Source organism: Leptosomus discolor, chromosome 6 (assembly GCF_034619465.1).
Source record: "Leptosomus discolor isolate bLepDis1 chromosome 6, bLepDis1.hap2, whole genome shotgun sequence".
NCBI classification, from domain to species: domain Eukaryota; kingdom Metazoa; phylum Chordata; class Aves; order Leptosomiformes; family Leptosomidae; genus Leptosomus; species Leptosomus discolor.
Window position 1 is genome coordinate 59654260 of NC_141396.1, and position 17948 is coordinate 59672207.

Here is a 17948-nt window from a genome sequence, read left to right on the forward strand (position 1 = left end):
TAGAACTAGGGGAAACTGAGCACAGGAAATGAAAAAATTTAAAAGTGGAAAAAATCTCTTTTCAGGTAGTTCATAGTCCGTGCTAATACAAGATTATCTCCTAAGAATAAAACCAGTGTGGCAGAGGAGACCATTAGAAGTATTAAAACTCATCGGACGTGTTCCAGTTGTAATGTCATCAGTCAGCATGGCTTCCCTGTTGATGCTTTCCTTGTTTTCCCACTTACCAATTATGCAATGACCCATCTCCCATGCATTGTGTTTGAAAACCGTTGACGGCCGTGCAACGGTTAAACTTCATGTTGCATTTTGCAACGTGTTCTGTGTCATTTAATGCTAAGTATAATGAAGATTTAGCCCAAGTAGTGGAAGTTTCATCCTCTCTTTAAATCGGTTCTGAGGACAAAAGGAGCTATGAACTGTGCAGGCTTCACCATGACTGCCTTTACCATAGCTGGGGAGTCCATGGGTCAGAAAGGATCTGTCCCTCTTCTTTTTATGTGGCCCATAAAACAGTGTGTTTTCTGCTCCCAAACACATACTTCAGTGTTATATGACAACATGTGGCTTACCAGGGGCGTACATTTACCCAACTCTAGTTGACTGTGCTGGTGACCGCAATACCTAATCCATGAAATAATTTTTGTGTATCATAGTATATTAAAATACAAATATGGAAGTTTTTTTGTGCGTCTTCACTGTTTTAGCGCACAGTCCATCATGCTTACTTCATTTCTCTAGGAAGTGTAAAATGCAATTGTTTCAACCAAGGGCAAAGTGTTGTAGCATCAAATGGGAATTAATTTCTCGAGATATTGAAAAAGTTTGGTACAGAAGTTCAAGCAAATGTCTATAAAACATTTGGATGCTTTGTGTAAGTTTAGTTGTCTCTCCCCTAAAATACCCACAAGTTTTAAAATGTTGTAATTTCTCTTTCTGTTTATATATCAATAGGTTTCCCTTTATGGGTCAGCCAGTGCCAGGGGCTCAGGCCAGTGAAGGCCAAAATCATATGCAGCAGGTAATTACACAGGTAATACAACTTCATATGGGGTTTAAACAAAAGTGTTTAATAATGATAACCAGGTTTTGGGTTTTTTAATTGAATCATGATTTAATATCCTTGTTTATATGTTTTACTGAAATTTCTAGGACGGAAGTTTGACACCTCAGATTTCTAGACCTAATCCTCCCAATTTCGGTCCTGGTTTTGTCAGTAAGTACAGGTTTAATAATTTATTGTATGTTGGTGTTTCATTCTACATTTCTGTTTTCTTTAAGATAAAGTATCCAATAATGGATCATGTCTCTCAAAATTTCTTCCTTTTAAAATTGAGTCATTTGATCATTGCAATACCAACTAATAAAGGGGTGCATAGTAAATGCTATTAACATTTTTGTAGAAGCTATCCTTAAAGAAACACCACGAGAAAAGAGGGAAACGGAACAAACAGAAAACTAGCATTATTTGCATTTGTGTGAGAATACTAATCTATAAACTGACAGACTGCTGTCTCAAAAACCTGGTCTTTGGTTGTGTTGTAATGTTCTGAGCAATCTATATTGATGGGGGAGCTGTATGTCAGAAGCAAAAGGTTTTGTGCAGCATCGTTGTTGCTTTAAGAAATACCAATAAAAGCTTTCCAGGCATTCGTTAAGCAAGACTGGCTGAGAACCAGAATTGTTGAAAGCAGAAGTACATAGCACTAGTATTTTGTGTTGCTTGTTTCTGGTTGCCCTAGATCAATTGTAAATCCTAGTCTCTATGATGAGAAAGATTTATTAGCAGAAATTAAAACTGAGCATATGTTGGGAGAAGACGACCACATATAAAAAAAGTGTTTCTATCACTGCAAAAACTTTACTTAGTATCTGTGAATAAGAAACAGAAGTAAACGCTTTCACCTTTTCCAGAAACAGGAGCAGCAGCACTGAGTATGCCATAAGGAGTTTTTGCGATATTATCTGTATTAATTTCTGGTGAGGTTTGATGTGGCACTTAGCGGTGGCCTCGCTCTGGTTGAGGTAGTGATGGTTTTGAGCACTTGAGAATCTGTTTCCCATTTCAGTAGTGGTTATTCTTACCTGGAACTTGTTAATATTTCAGTACTTTCACTTGTGCTTTCACGTTGCTCCCGACTGCAGTTACTCTCCATTGTTTCCACTCAATTGTCCCTTCAGGTTATGTGATTAGTTTTGCAGAATTTACCGTTGAAAGAATGGGCACCCCTCGAGACTGGAGCTAGTTCTGTGAATTGATTTAGTTGAGCCGTTAAGAGTCGATGGCTGTCACTACCAGAGTGACTGTTAAAATAGAAGGTGGTAGGGACTGGGGCGCAGGGAGGACCTGATTATATTGAAATCATACTGTGTGTAGGTATCTTTAGTAAACAAACTTTGTTTGCAAGGAAGATCCATGCCTTATTCGTGGTTACCCAGCTGATTGCCTCAGTGTGGTCAGGAGACAAATGATACCATCACCAAACCTTCTCTCTTGCCTTCTGAGCTTCGTGCAGGTCAAGTGTTACCAGACTTCATTGGTTTGCCTCGAGAAAAACCTCTGAGAGCAACGGACTGCTCAGAGCTGATGAGCATTTTTCATTTGTAGAAAGAGATGTCTCAGTCTAAATGAGAGTGCATTTGCTTGTGGGGAGGAAGAGGTGCTGGTGCTGGAGGCCCTGTGTGGAGGACTGAGGGAAAGTTATTTTTACAAAGACAGTTCTTTCTTTCGTTTAATGAATATTTGATGGATGTTTATAATTTGATTTTTTTCTTAGATTTAGTAATAAAAATGGATTTTATATATACGAAACTCCTCCGCAAACGCCAGAATTAATGAGTCCATGTTTCCTGCAAGTTTGTATCCTTACTCCCTAGTCTTTTTCCCTCTACCTGGGTACTTCCAGAGGTCTTCTGTGTCCCCTCTTCAGTGGCAGAGCAGGGTACCAGCAGGTTCTGTTGCTGCTTTCAAAGCTGCTTTTTCTTACTAGCTATCAAGTGCACAGGTACTGGCTAGATAGCAAGGTGTCTTGAAATGAAGGGACTATGTTAGAACTGCTTTCTCCCAGTAAATGCAGTAATTCGGATCTCTGTCTCCTTTACTGAAATCACTCCAAGAGTTGAACATCTCTTGAGATATCGAATTCTCTGTCAAATTTGGCTGAACTTGACCAATGGTTTTTAAAATAAGGGGGGGAACCTGATGGTTAAACATCATCTCTAAAAAGCAGGATGAGAGCTCACCCCTGGGATGAGATCATATCATACTTAATTTCCCTCCTCTCTAGATGATTCACAAAGAAAGCAATATGAGGAATGGCTGCAAGAAACACAACAACTTCTTCAAATGCAGCAGAAGTACCTTGAGGAGCAAATTGGAGCACACAGAAAATCAAAAAAGGCACTCTCAGCAAAACAGCGTACAGCCAAGAAAGCTGGCCGTGAGTTCCCGGAAGAAGATGCAGAACAGCTTAAACATGTTACTGAGCAGCAGAGTATGGTCCAAAAACAACTAGACCAGGTAATCATGTGGAATCCAAACTGATCACCTTAATACTAAGCTATTGTACTGGTATGACTCTTTAAATCTTCTAAAAGGCGAGCTGAAATGCTTAAATACAGTGGAGCTTATTCAAAGGGAGCCACTCCCTATCGTATTCTCTGTGTCTAACAGCATTCGTCCAGATTGACGATGACACTGGAGTTGGAGGAGAATAAGCTATGGCAAACATTACGACAGAATGCTGGTTTAGTACTTTGGGAAGAGGGGAAATTACTTGGCAAAATGACTTGCAACAGAGTTCCTGGCACCATGGAAAGCATAAATGAAAGATTCAGAGGAAAGTCATAGCACGCAGGGTTTTGTTTCGGGCTTGAATGAGCCTCGTAACAGTCTTTTTCAGGTGTCCTTATGTAATCAGAACTGGTTATATGCCAGCTAAACGTTACTGTTTGAAAATCTCTTTTCATTCTATCTTTAGTGTTAGTCTGGTTTTACGATCTGTCTAGTTCCTAGACACCGAGCATCAGTGTGTGTATCTGTTACTGTGTCATGGAATAGTACAGGTCAAAGGGATATCTGGAGATCATCAGATCGTCTGATCAAAGCAGAACTAGCTTCAGGGTTAAGTCAGGTTACTCAGCGACTTGTCAGTCAAGTTTTGCAAGTCCCCAAGGGTAGAGATTTCCCAGCCTCTCTGGGCCCCAGTTCCAGTGCCTAACCACTTTCACTGGTTTTTGTTTTAATTTCTTTATATTCAGTTGGAATTTCACTTGCTACATCTTGTAACTGTGATTATAGTGAGATTAAAGTTAAACCTGTGATAGCTTTGATAAATCTGTGCTTTGACCAACAGTATTGAATGCTGTGTTCCTCAAGACATTGTTTATAAGTTATCTAGCTTGATTGTCAGCATCAGCTAGGCCTGGTGAACATAAAAATGCTTTAGAATTATCCTTTATTAGTATGAGGGGAAAAAAATTGGCAGCAGGCTGCTTGGAATGAAGTCCTAAGTGATATCTGACCCTCAAGTCCTTGCTCCTGTGTTGCTTCAAGACAAAGTATGCGCTGGATGGAATATTAGTTGGCTCATCTTTTCATTATGTGGAAGATGGATGGAGCAGATAAATTATGTCAACATCATTTCTTCTTTTTTCTTTTTTTCCCTACCACAATGATTCACAAGTAGAATAAATGCAAAAAAAAATTCACTTTAACCGATCTTTGTCATACGTACGTCAGTCTAGTCTTACAGTGGAGTTGTGTTGAAGTTATAGCTGCTAATCAAGACATTGCTGCCAGATTCAATTAGTGCCCCATAATTAAGGGCACTTATCATTTTTCATTTTTAAACTTAATTTTCATATACTTCTGTAAATGCCCTCCACTCCCCTTCAGCCACTGACTTAGACCAGTCACCCACATCCTGAACAGCACTTTGTTATATACCTAGCAGGAACTTAAATAAGGTTCTATTGAAGTATGTTCTTAAGGACCTTCTATTTGAAGCAACTCACCACTCTTTCAAATGGGATCAAGTAATTTTTCCGTTACCAAGCTCCTAGTAGTTTTTGAAAAGGGCAAAGCCTACATATGCGTATATAGGGAAAAGAGCTCTCGGATCCCTGTGAGGTGCTGGTCCTGGCCGTGGGCGCAGAGAACGCGGAGCTGACTGTGCGAGGCGAGTCGATGTCAGGCAGGGTTATTAGCTCAGGCACCGAGCCGTGCAGACACTGCTGCGTTGTCTCTGTGGCCGGGGCAGTTGAACTGCTGTGGTGTGGCGCTGGGCCTGTGCTGGTGAGCTCTGCCTTGTTCTCCCCTACTCTGTTTGAAGCCACCTGGTCAGTCTGCTCAGGTCGGCTCAGGTCCAGCGGGGCGTAGTCAGTGCTGGTCCTTCGAGAGCTCCGCTAATTCCAAGTGCGGTTACGGGGCTGATCCGCCGCTGTGGGTCCCGGGAGGGTGTAGCGGTTTGGATGCCTCAGCGTAGAGGCACACAGAGCCAACACAGGTTTAGCACCGTCTACCCATGGAGAAGTCCTGCAGCGCTGGACCGTGTGATGCAGATCGATCCCGTTGGTGGCTTTATGCAGTGGCACTGTTTGTCTGGCGGTGTCAGTGCCAAGCTAGAGCTCATAAATCATCTTGGACCTGAGATGACTGTGTAAATAGCCTCTGCTATCCTGAGCTTTTAGCTAAAATCTCTGTTACCTTCAACTTTCTGGCTTGTCCCTTGCCCTGGATAAAGGAGAGTGCCATCAAACATTTTTAATTATGGTCTGGACTTTTTCTATCAGTACAAACAGCAAATGGAAATTGTGGAAGTTGTAACATAATGAATGGAAGTAAAAGAGAGATTTTCCATAGTGTATGTATTTCTAACTGGTGGATTACAAGTCCTTTTGTTTTTTTAGAGAGCAGTGTACTTAGGTATCTGTTGTGTTTCTGAAATGCTCCTTCTTGTCCAGTTGACACTGTCGTGTTCTTCCATTGGCTTCTCCTGCTTGCCTTAAAAATAAACTACTAGGCTTAACTTTCAGCATCCAAGTTGAGTTTACTTTCCCCCTAAAATTTAAAATTTTCAAGCAGCGGTTGCCATTTCCATCTGCTGTGTGATGTTTGAGATCTGCCTGTGAATAAGTGGGAATCTACCTCGCTGTTTTCCTGCACGTTTTTCAATTACATCTTTTAAAAGTTTTTGCTGGTGTGTGAAGATCATCCATCTCACTGCTTTGTTTTTCCTGTCTGTTCCCAACAATTGTTACCCTGTGCGTGGATGATAAAATCTGTAGAACAAGGATCACTTTTGGTTTAGGTTTGTACGTAAAGGGCGAGTGTCAGGAGGATGGAGCTGGGCTCTTCTCGGTGACGTCCAATGACAGGACAAGGGGCAACGGGTGCAAGCTGGAGCACAGGAGGTTCCACATTAACATAAGGAAAACCTTTTTCGCTGTGAGGGTGACAGAGCGCTGGAACAGGCTGCCCAGAGAGTTATGGAGTCTCCTTCTCTGGAGACATTCAAAACCTGCCTGGACGTGTTCCTGTGTGACCCACTCTAGGTGGTCCTGCTCTGGTGGGGGGGTTGGACTGGATGATCTTTCGCGATCCCTTCCAACCCCTGACGTTCTGTGATTCTGTGATGCTCTAGCACAGTGCAGTCTTGGTATGTAATTAGAACTTTGAGGCGCCGTTATTTTTTCTAAAATTTTGGAATGGATAGTATTTCTGATGAAATAATGGCTATTTAACCTTAAAAAGGGAGAGAAAATAAGACTGTGCAGAAATGCTATTTTTGCCTGAGGTTCATTGTCTGCTGAAATTGTAATGGTGAGTTAGATGTTTTATGCTACTTCATAGTCAGGACATGTCAGAGATGAATAATGACTTTTTTAATTTTCAGATTCGAAAGCAGCAGAAAGAGCATGCGGAACTGATTGAGGAGTATCGAATCAAGCAGCAGCAGCAGCAGCAGCAGTGTGGAATGGCACCCCATGGTATAATGCCAGGCGTCCAGGCTCAACCACCAATGGTTCCAGGAGGAGCATCACCAGCAATGAATCAGCAAAACTTCCCCATGGTGGCACAACAGCTCCAGCATCAGCAACATACAGTGGTAATCCCCGGGCAATCCAACCCTCCCAGAATGCCAAATTTATCTGGGTGGCAATCTGCAAATGCCCCTGCAAGTCATATTTCCATGAATCCAGCAAGGATGCAGCCTCCAATGACACCGTTGCCAATTACTCCCGGTACACCAGCTCCTGTGCCTGGTCCAAACGCAACTGCACAGTCGGGGCCACCCCCAAGGGTGGAGTTTGAGGACAATAACCCTTTTAGCGAAAGTTTTCAAGAGCGGGAAAGAAAGGAGCGTTTACGAGAGCAACAGGAGCGGCAACGCATTCAGCTTATGCAGGAGGTCGATCGACAGAGGGCTTTACAGCAGAGAATGGAACTAGAACAGCACGGTATGATAGGGTCTGAATTAAATAACAAAACATCCTTATCTCAGATACCTTTCTTTAATTCTGATCTACCTTGTGATTTCATACAAACTCCGCGACCTCTTCAGCAGTCGCCACAGCATCAGCAGCAACAAATGGGGCAAATTCTGCAACAAGGCTCTGTGACCTCGCCTCCTGCCACAAATTTTATGCAGAGCGGTGAGCGAAGGCCAGTGGGACCCACAACTTTTGGACCTGATGCATCTGCTGTTCCAGGTGGAGCCCCTAACTTCCATAATGTAAAACAAACTCACGGGAACCTCCCTGGGGCTACCTTTACACAGAACCAAGTCAGGCCTCCGTTTGCTTCTGCCGTACCTTCCTCTGCAGTACTCAGTAGTGGTGCCCCGTGTGGTTCGGACACCAGCGTGCCCCAGGCAACGAACTTCCCTGGATCAAGCCAGTCTCTCATACAGCTGTATTCTGACATAATCCCAGAAGAGAAAGGAAAAAAGAAAAGGACACGAAAAAAGAAAAAGGACGATGATGCTGAGTCAATAAAAGCCCCGTCAACTCCACATTCAGATATAACTGCCCCGTCAACTCCAACCATTTCTGATTCTACCTCCACCCCCACAGTTAACACCCCCAATGAACTTTCACGTCATCAAGATGAACAAGAGTCAGTGGAGTTAACAGGCCCATCGACATCAAACACAGGAGAGAGCCAGACCTCTCCAGAGCTGGAATGTAAGCTCCCCGACAGCAGTCTGCCACAGAAACAGCCGAGTGCAAGTACAGAGACTGAAAAGGCTAAAACAGATACACCTACCAGCATTCAAGAAGTTAAACTAGAAAAGGCAGAAACTGATCAATGCTCGGGTCAAGCTGAGCCTAAAGCAGAAAATCCAAGCAGTATTAAAGTGGAGGAGGATAAGGTAACATCGCAGCCTGCCTCTTCAGCTCAGAGTCCAGCACGACCAGCCAGCGTTCCAGCAGCGAAAGGGGAGTCAGGGAACGAATTGCTGAAACACCTGCTTAAAAATAAGAAGTCCTCATCTCTTCTGAATCAGAAATCGGAGAACAGCGGCCGAACAGAAGAGGAGGCTTCTGGGGATAAAAAGTTAGCAGAGAAGCAGAATCCAGCTGAAGGAATGGTGAGCCTGTTACTGGTTTTGTTATACAGCGGTCATCAACAATCAAAGGCTAGTTTGTGCCTTTACCGCGGGCATTTGTGAAAAGGTGGGGAGATAACCTACCTGCACAAGGAGTAAACAGCTTTGAGGAATTTTTACCTCCCATCCTGCCTTTTCTCCATGAGTAAATCACCTGTGTTACAAAAAGAACAAATTTTAACATGACTTTGTAGATCAGTGCATTCAGAAATTATTAAAATGCAAAAAATAGTTTTTCTATAGAAAATCGTGTTAAAAAAATGCCACTTCCTAATATGGACCAAGATTAAGAGAAGAATGTACAGCGTGGCGCTTAGTTACCTACTAGTATGTTTCTGTACAGTGTGTGGTAGGTCTGTCTGCTGCGTTCTTCTGTGGCTCCACCTTAGTCATGCTTAGGATGGCCCGTGTGCCTTCGCAGAGGCACGGGGCTGGGCTTCGGAGCCCTTCCTTCGTCTGTGCCGTTCGGAGTGTTCGGTGAATGAACCAAGTCTGTGCTCGTTTTTTCCCTGTGAAAATTACATATTAGCTCTAATTTTAGTAGAGATTATGCTCTAGGATTTTTATCAAAAGCATGAAATCATTAAATCTCCTAAAATTACTGGATTTTTGTGTTACAGAATATTTCTCTAATTACTTTTACTTTAATGGAAAGGAGCATTAATTCTTTATATTAATGGCATGATATGATTTAATAATTTATGAGGTTCTTAAAAACAGACCTAAGAAAATTGCTTTCTGTGGAGGTAGGACACACTTTACACTTAGATTTGTTGGTCATTTTATGGTAATCTTTAATCTCTACTCAGTTTTCTTTTATGACTGGCCGAACTCTAAATACATTCTTGAAACAAAATTGAAACGCATTCAAAATGAATAAAGACTGATAAAAATAAAGGCAATTGTGAGCAGCAGGTAACTTAGGTGAGTGTTAAAGATCCGCGGTTAAAACATATATGACAGGAAGAGCGGTGAGAGTACTTGTGGCAGAGCTCATGTAGAGCTGATCACAGTAATAATTGAAAAAAAGAAATTGGCTTTTTGTTTTTTTTTTTTTTGTCTTGCCACTGTCTGTTGCGTTACCAGTTCCCATTTTGATTGCTTGTACACAACTGTGCTTTTCTGTGCAGAGTGGCTTTGCAAATTTGCACTGAAAAAGTATGGAAGCAAATGGTACAATCCTGCAGCGTTTCACACTACTGAGTTTGTTTCTAACCTCAAAATCCATTTGTATGATATTAACTTACACACCTTTTGTCTGTGACCAGGTCTGCCTTTCATTATGCCCTCGTGAAAATCTCTAAGGTTGCATGCACATGTAACTTTATTTTAAAAGAAAATGTTTCTTGTCGAGTTTTTAATGGTGTTTTCAGATGTCAGTGGTGTTAATGATACGTCATAATTCCGGGTGTAGGGACAGTGCAGCAGTTACAGTTGCCAGTGAGACAGCGAAGTAAACAAACCATAAAATACAGTTCGTTATCGATGAGATTTATTATACCATGTGTGTTCTTTTAGACTATCAGGCAGTAAATTTGAATGACCTGTATATTAAAATGTCAAAAATTCTGCCTCGCTTTCTTTTTTTATACCAGCAAACTGCAGGAAACCAGATGCAAGGTGCATTTGGGTGTAGTAACAGCCAGCTTCAGAGAACAGATGTAGGACCTGAAACCAAGAAACAGAGAAATAAGCGAACTCAGAGGACAGGAGAGAAGGCAGCTCCTCGGTCCAAGAAAAGAAAAAAAGAGGAAGAGGAGAAACAAGCCATTTACCCTAACGCTGATACATTCATCCAGCTAAAACAGGTAGGTGTACAGACGCTGGGTAGTGCGTCAAGAGGACACTTGAAAGGTCGGCTTCTTGTGATGGAACTGAAGTTAATCATTAAGTTGAATTTTGAGTAGAAAAACTGCCACAAAACAAGGAAATTTAAAGTTTTGGGTTTATTTCGATTTGGAAGATCTACTGCCGTGGCAGGCATCTGGTAGTCTCAAAACCATGGAGTCCCTGTCAGCTCTGGCAGCCTCTGCGGCTGCACTGGCAGGGAGCCGGAGCTGTGGCTCTGATGGACAGGGGACCACCTTCCTTAGTAAACAGAGGCCTGTGTGTGACACAGTTCTCTGATAGTGGGTAGATTTTGATTATTTTGTTAATTTAGAAACCACTCTGTTGGGGTTTGAAGACTTGCAATGCTTCCATGTTGTACTTAAATTCATTTCTAACTTTTTTTTTTCCTCTTCATATAGCAGCTTTCTCTTCTGCCTTTGATGGAACCAATAATTGGAGTGAGCTTTGCACACTTTCTTCCCTATGGCAGTGGCCAGCTAAATGGTGGAAATCGACTTGTGGGAAGTTTTGGTAGTGCTACTCTTGATGGGGCTTCAGATTACTACTCCCAGCTCATTTACAAGGTGCGGTGTTAGTCTAGATATCCATTGTATGCTCTCTGTGGGAAAAGGAGTTCATGACATCACTACTACTGGTTGCTTAGAGTTCCTGCCTTGTGCAACCAGAAGAAAATAATTTTTTAGATTGACAGTGCAGTGGTGAAACAGTCACCATTGTCTTACTCTCTGAAAGTGGAAATCTGTTCTGGAAACTGTGCCGTAAACTAATTAAAAACTACAAATATTCCTTTTACAGATGGATGCTAAATAGTGAAAATTGTAATTACAGTTTTATGGAGCAGAAAAAGCTGAATTCTCAGTACTTTGCAAAGTCATTGAAAGCATTAAAGCATTTTGTAATGTGAATTAAATGGGAAATAGACTTTCCTCATTTGTCCACTAAGCCCTAACTAAGAGCCTGAGAACTCTGAACAAAATAGACTGTTGATGAGCTGATATCCCACAGAATTTAAAGCGCAGTCTCTGAGATCAGAGTGGCAGGACTGGGAGAGCAGCAAGATACTGAACAGACAGAATCAAATTTGCTGCTTGGCTACCCTAATATAAAAACTTTAGTAACTTATTAAAAAACAGTGGTGTTTACTCCAGCCTTACATTGCATGTGAGCTGAGAATGTGACCTAGCAGAAATAGTTGCTGTGGTCAGAAATGAATAATAAGTATTAGCTTTACAGGCATGACTGCAGCAAGAGCAGATGCTGAAGTTCTCATTTAATTTTCATTTAAAATCTGGGCAGTTGAGTAAGCTGGTGAGAAGTAGCCTGGAGTGTGAACTTGAAGAGTATGTGCTTCTCCGTGGTCGCTGCTTCAGTGAAAGCTCATCCTGTGCTAGATGTGAGGTAGCTTCCCTTTTAGTGAAAACGGACAAGCCGACTTGTTTGTGGTGATGGGGAGTCACTGCAGAGCGGCGCTCTCAGTCTTACGTTCAGACCTTTGCTTAAACTGTAGGAACTTGTTGGGGCTCCCAGACTGTTCCTGAAAATGTTCTTCGTGCTTTTCTGTAAATATTTTAGCTGTATCTTCTTTCAGTAATGTATACTCCTCGTGTAAACTCTCTCTCTGATAATATCATTGATATGAGAAAAGCAAAGCGTTGTGTCATTTATAGTAGATGCTTTTATGTACTTGGTCACATACTTGAGCATTAACTGTTGCTGCTTATCAGTGCCACCTCTGGGTGTATAAACATGTGAGTGGGTTGCGTTATCTAGTACTAGAACAAGGCAAGTTTTCACCGTGTTCCGTGGCTGATTGACGGTTCTCTAATCTCGTGCAGCAGAACAATCTGAGCAATCCTCCGACGCCCCCAGCCTCTCTTCCTCCCACACCACCTCCGGTGGCATGCCAGAAGTTGGTAAATGGCTTCGCAACCACTGAGGAACTTGCTGGCAAGGCTGGTGTGATAGGAGGTCATGATGGTAAGACTAATACATACTGTTTCTGTCATAAAGGAGTCGAGTTTGTAGCAAATTACAAAGATAGAGAAATGGGATGTTTTTCCGTTGCTACTGTTTTATAAAAACAGTATGCCTAGGCTCTTTAAGGTTGTAATCATTATTATCCAGCTTTATTTTACACCAGTATAATGTCAAATTATAGCCTTTTCCCTGTTCCCTTTCAAAAAAATGTTGAGAGCTAGAAGCACCCTTCAGAAATGAAAAAGAAAACCTTAAAATCAAGTTTTTGTCCAGTACAAATGACTAGCCAGTTAGTTGAGTGAGCTCAAAAGCAGTCTACCTGAAGTGGATCCTCAGCAGGCTGTGTGTGTAGTTAGTATGTATTTTCTGATGCTTTTGATTTCGTCAATTAAAATTGCTTTATATTAAAAAAAATTTTATACTGCCTCTTCCTAAGGACTGTTCAGTGATTAAAACCTTTTTATCCCCACCCCTTTTCCTTTGCTGTTACAAAGTTGTTGATTTTTTTAATTTTATTTTTTTTTTTAAGTAAAACAAAAGTCCTCTTCATACGGTCAGAAGGCACACTTAAAAGCCGTTCGAGCCCTTTTTGCTCAAAATTTGCAGGTTTTTGTAAATATGGAGATGAATCATGAACGGTCAAAAACGTTTGAACTGCAGGTGGATGGGAGCGGTGTTACCGTCTGCTGTAACGCCTTGGTTGTACCAGGGAGCCACCAGGACCCTGACGCACAGCGTGTGTATCGATGGAAGAGCTGTACGGATGGCTCATTGTGCTGTGCCTTTCTGTTTTCAGTTACCAAAGCTCTGGGACCAAAGCAGTTCCAGTTGCCTTTCAGACCTCAAGATGATTTATTAGCAAGAGCAATGGCTCAGGGCCCTAAAACTGTGGATGTTCCTGCTTCACTTCCCACACCACCTCACAACAATCAGGAGGAGTTAAGGTAGGTTTTCCTTGACATCTTCAAAAACTTATTTGGAGCAGTTTCTGTGATCTTTTAGTAGGAGAGGAGACTGTGAAGGTGTGAAGAAATGAAATCCATTGGGCACAGCCACACAGTGCAGAGAATGTACTGGGATAACGTGTAGAGAGCAGCACAGTGAAATGGGTGACTCCTGCCATTTCTAGACTCTAGGTTCGGTTAAATTGTTCAAGAATTCTTTACCTTGCTCTCTTGAACGTGGAGGAAAACTATACAAATTGGCATTTTCCCTGGAGCAGCATGGTACTGTTGCACCATGACGGCACATGACTGCTGTACCAGACAGCAGTACGCTACGAGTCAGCCTGAAAACTGCCCAGCTCCACTCAGTTTCTGTTGCCGTGTGAGAAACGCTTGCTAGAACATCAGTCTGCCTACAAAGATCTTCCTTTTACCTCCCTTTCACTCGCCTAACCAGAAGTTGGGTGTCTTTGAGGCACTGCAACTTGTGCATGGATGAGGGGGGATGAACCAGTAACTACACTTAAACCACAAAGTTTAAACATTAAATACTAATTTTGAACACAGGTAGACGGAGCTTTGGGGAACAGATGGTTCTATGATGGAGCCAGAGCTTTGTTAGTGCTTCTGGTTTTCATTGTGTATCTTTCCCAAGAAACCACCGTGAGCAAGGGAGTATGAGGTGCCCAGAAGTAACGGCCCCTGTCATAATTTATAACTTTGGCTTACCAAAAGTTTTTAGACCATTTCCAAAACAGCTTTTTGGTGTTTTGTTCCAGGGTTCAAGATCACTGCGAGGACAGGGACACTCCTGACAGCTTTGTTCCTTCTTCCTCTCCTGAAAGCGTGGTGGGAATGGAAATCAGTAGGTATCCAGACTTGTCAGTTGTAAAGGAGGAGAACCCAGAACCCGTACCATCTCCCATCATTCCCATCCTACCTAGCAGTACTGGAAAAGGTGAGACTGTAGCAGAGCAAAGAACTAGGCTTTTTTTTTTGGCTTTGCATTCACATGTGTGTAGGATTAACCTGGTGTATTTCATTTTATTTTCAGGTTCAGAAGCCAAAAGGAATTATATAAAATCAGAACCTGGTTCAGGAGCATTACCTGGCTCTGGCTTGTTTGCCTCTCAGCTTGGACCCTCCCAAAATGGTCCTAAGTCTGGCCTCATATCTGTAGCAATTACTTTACATCCCACAGCTGCTGAGGTAAAAGAAATAAGCTTGTATTACATCTATAAAGTACAACAGGAGTTAATATATTTTATAGTGAATCTGAAGGGGTTCTAGCAGAGTACAATAAAGCACCTATTGCAATCTTCAGATAATTTATATGACTGCTATCTTAACTGTCTGATGAAAATAAAGGTCTGTTTTTATTATCGTTTTTAGAACATCAGTAGCGTTGTAGCGGCATTCTCCAACCTGCTCCACGTCAGAATTCCCAACAGTTACGAGGTTAGTAACGCTCCAGACGTCCCATCCTCCATGGCAACTGCCAGCAGTCACAGAGTGAACCCATCTATGGAGTACAGGCATCACTTACTACTTCAGGGTCCTCAGGCAGGATCCATGGGACCTGCCAGGATCGTAGGGTCTTATGGACTAAAGCAACCTAATGTGCCCTTTCCTGCGAACAGCAATGGTGAGTGGGCGTTAAGTCTTCCGAGTTTTCAGTACCAAAATATTAACTGAGTCAGTGTTACTGTATTTCAGCCTCATAAATTTATGCTCTAGAATTAAATAATGGATTCTTGTTCTAAATAACACTTTTCTCTTCTTACGTGATCCATACCTGTGGACCTGCTCCTGATGTTAACCATAACTTAATAGGTCTGCTCCATCGCTGATTTCCATTAGCTTATCTGCGTCACGGTCAGTGCGGTATTTCTTCCGGTAGCCTCCAACATTATTAGTTTTTTTAAGCTGGGCTGATTTTAAATCCACCATTCAGAAAGATTGTTCCTGTGCCAGAAAACTTGACATAGTTGTTTAAGCATGTATTCCTGTGTTGGTTTAGTTGCTCGTTTCTTACACAAGAATGTATTTTTGCCTTGTTGCCACAGTTGGTTTTGGTCTAGTTTGGATGTAGTTTGAAGCTTGCCTTCCGTGCCCTATCCAGGAGGATGCTACTCCACTAGACCACTGAAGAATACTGTGACTTCTCAGAAATTTGGTTTATCTGATACAGCTTCTAACAGGCTTATCTGTTTTGTAGGTATAGCTGGCTATAAGGATCACAGTCAGAATATTGCAGAAGGCTCAGCATTGAGACCTCGATGGTGCTCTCACTGCAAAGTTGTGGTTCTTGGTAGTGGTGTGCGGAAGTCCTTCAAAGACCTGCCTTTCCTTAAACAGGTACTGCCGTGGGAGCGGAGTTTCTTGCACGTAACGGTGAATGAGCAGCTGCAGGCAACGCAGACTGCTGCTTGTCACGCCGACTGATACCACTGCCTGGTTGCTTTGTAGTCTCCCTTCTTCTGCATGTCGTAATTCAGGATGGGACACTCAAGCATATTTGTGGTACCAATAGGAAGTGTCAAAGGTGTTACTTATATTCAGTGAATTTCAGTAAATTTCATAAAACAGGTCCCATATGTGGCAGCTTCCTAAATTCTGCTACCAACCTCCTTCCGAGACTGCTTCAGGGACCTTAATTAAAAATGCTTATTTGTAAGGCAGGGCCATATTGCCATGTCAGGAAGTACTGTAAGACCAAGGATACTTGTACCCTTTTTGAGCAGGAGTCATAATTCAGTCTTGGACTGTTGTATTTACACTGGGAACTGTCATTCAATCAAAAAATGCCATTGCTCTTTCAGTGCGATTGAGATAAGTAATGCAACAAAGGTACATAGTCAAAATTCATATACAAAAGTAATGGGTTTGTGTAGTCAGAAAAGCACTGAATTCCCAGTAATGTTTTGCAGATGGATCACTAGATAAAACAGTGTGATCTGTCTTTGGTTAGGCTGAAATGAGACGTTTTTTTGCCATCTAAAGATAAAAGAAAATGGAGTTTACTTAGGAAGTGTGCCTGTGGAGCAGATGGGTGCATGGTATAGGATGCTTTATTTGGGTTGTTAAACTTCTGTTAAAGGCAAGAAATGCTGAAGAAAAGGTTGTAGGTGGTGGTAGTGTTAGGTGTCAAATAATCAAGTATTTATATCACAGTATTGCTCGTTATTTCACAAACATTCTACAAATAAGGAGTTTGTAGCCAGATTGGAAGACTGGTTTCATTGCACTTATTACGTGAAGAATGGTGTTAAAATGCACTTCTGATAATCTTCTGTGTTTGATTCCCAGGATTCTCAAGAAGGCTCTGATAAAATGAAGGACATCGTATTCTGTAGCAACAACTGCTTTGTTCTTTATTCAGCAGCTGTGCAAGCGAAAAACTCGGAGAACAAAGTAAGTGTCAAATGCGGGTAGACCCTAGTGATCAGAAATTATTGCAGCTATTTTTTGAAGAACGGAAAGGGGGGCAAGGGGGAGGTCTGCACTTCATTTTAGAGGTTTATAAGTGAATTGCTTTTATTCAGACACTGAGATCCTGAACCAGCTGCATGAAGTAAAATTGGTATTTGCAGAACTTTCTGTCTGACAGAGATGCACGGCAGAACAGTAGCCACTTTCTGCTGTCCTCGCAGGCTTTGAAGGTGCAGTCTTGAAAAAGTGGTCACTTAAGTTCTCTGGGCAATGTACAAAACCATAGATACACCTTTAAGGGCAATATTCTGCACTTTGATGTGGCTTGTACAGTAAAAAAAAAAAAAAAAGACTGTGCAAATGATAACTGAACAGCAAGTTTGCAAAAATACTTTTATTTGTTCAATATAACCGGAAAAATCCAATCCTGTTCTGTTAGTTTATTTGGGCAGAGCTGCCATTTTAAAACACTGATTACCGAGGCACTAATAAAGAGGCTGCTGACTGACAGTGAGGAGGAAAAAGAGGTTCTCCTTACTGGAGAAAGACATTTTAAGAAATTTGTTCAAGTGGAAGTGGAATGCGGGATTTTTCTCAGATGGCCCCGAATGCGATGCTGTAGTTCTCTACCTGCAGACCCTGCGAGGGGTCTGTGACACCTTAGGGAAACTCAGCACTTCCACACAGGCCAGTATTTCTTGCTAGGTCCAGGTTCACTCAGTTTCAAAGGAAGATAACTTGTCTTTATCTCTCTTCGATTAATCATTAAATCACAGAATCACAGAGTGGGTTGGGTTGGAAGGGACCTTGAAGCTCATCTCATTCCAACCCCCCTGCCATGGGCAGGGACACCTTCCACCAGACCAGGTTGCTCCCAGCCCCATCCAACCTGGCCTTGAGCACTGCCGGGGAGGGGGCAGCCACAGCTTCTCTGGGCACCCTGTGCCAGTGTCTCACCACCCTCACGATGAAGAACTTCTTCCTTACATCTAACCTAAATCTCACCTCTTTCAGTTTGAAACCGTTACCCCTCATCCTATCACCACCCTCCCTGATCAAGAGTCCCTCCCCACCTTCCCTGTAGCCCCCTTTAAGCACTGGAAGGCCGCTGTAAGGTCTCCCCAGAGCCTTC

General features: G+C 42.3%; 1 protein-coding gene across 5 annotated transcripts in view; it reads left to right on the forward strand.

The window, feature by feature from the left end:
* The window catches only part of KMT2C (lysine methyltransferase 2C), a 207159-nt gene that overhangs the window by 181068 nt on the left and 8143 nt on the right, over nt 1–17948 (forward strand). For 4 of the 5 annotated variants that reach the window (XM_086466929.1, XM_086466926.1, XM_086466927.1 and 1 more), the window contains 13 exons: nt 955–1033; nt 1153–1216; nt 3288–3520; nt 6897–8594; nt 10208–10420; nt 10862–11026; nt 12299–12440; nt 13237–13384; nt 14164–14342; nt 14439–14593; nt 14777–15029; nt 15603–15742; nt 16694–16798. In XM_086466929.1, the coding sequence (XP_086323055.1) occupies nt 955–1033; nt 1153–1216; nt 3288–3520; nt 6897–8594; nt 10208–10420; nt 10862–11026; nt 12299–12440; nt 13237–13384; nt 14164–14342; nt 14439–14593; nt 14777–15029; nt 15603–15742; nt 16694–16798 (3574 nt within the window). Of the gene's footprint in view, nt 1–954; nt 1034–1152; nt 1217–3287; nt 3521–6896; nt 8595–9524; nt 9528–10207; nt 10421–10861; nt 11027–12298; nt 12441–13236; nt 13385–14163; nt 14343–14438; nt 14594–14776; nt 15030–15602; nt 15743–16693; nt 16799–17948 lie in introns of all 5 variants that reach the window. The other variant, XM_086466930.1, reaches the window with a different exon arrangement.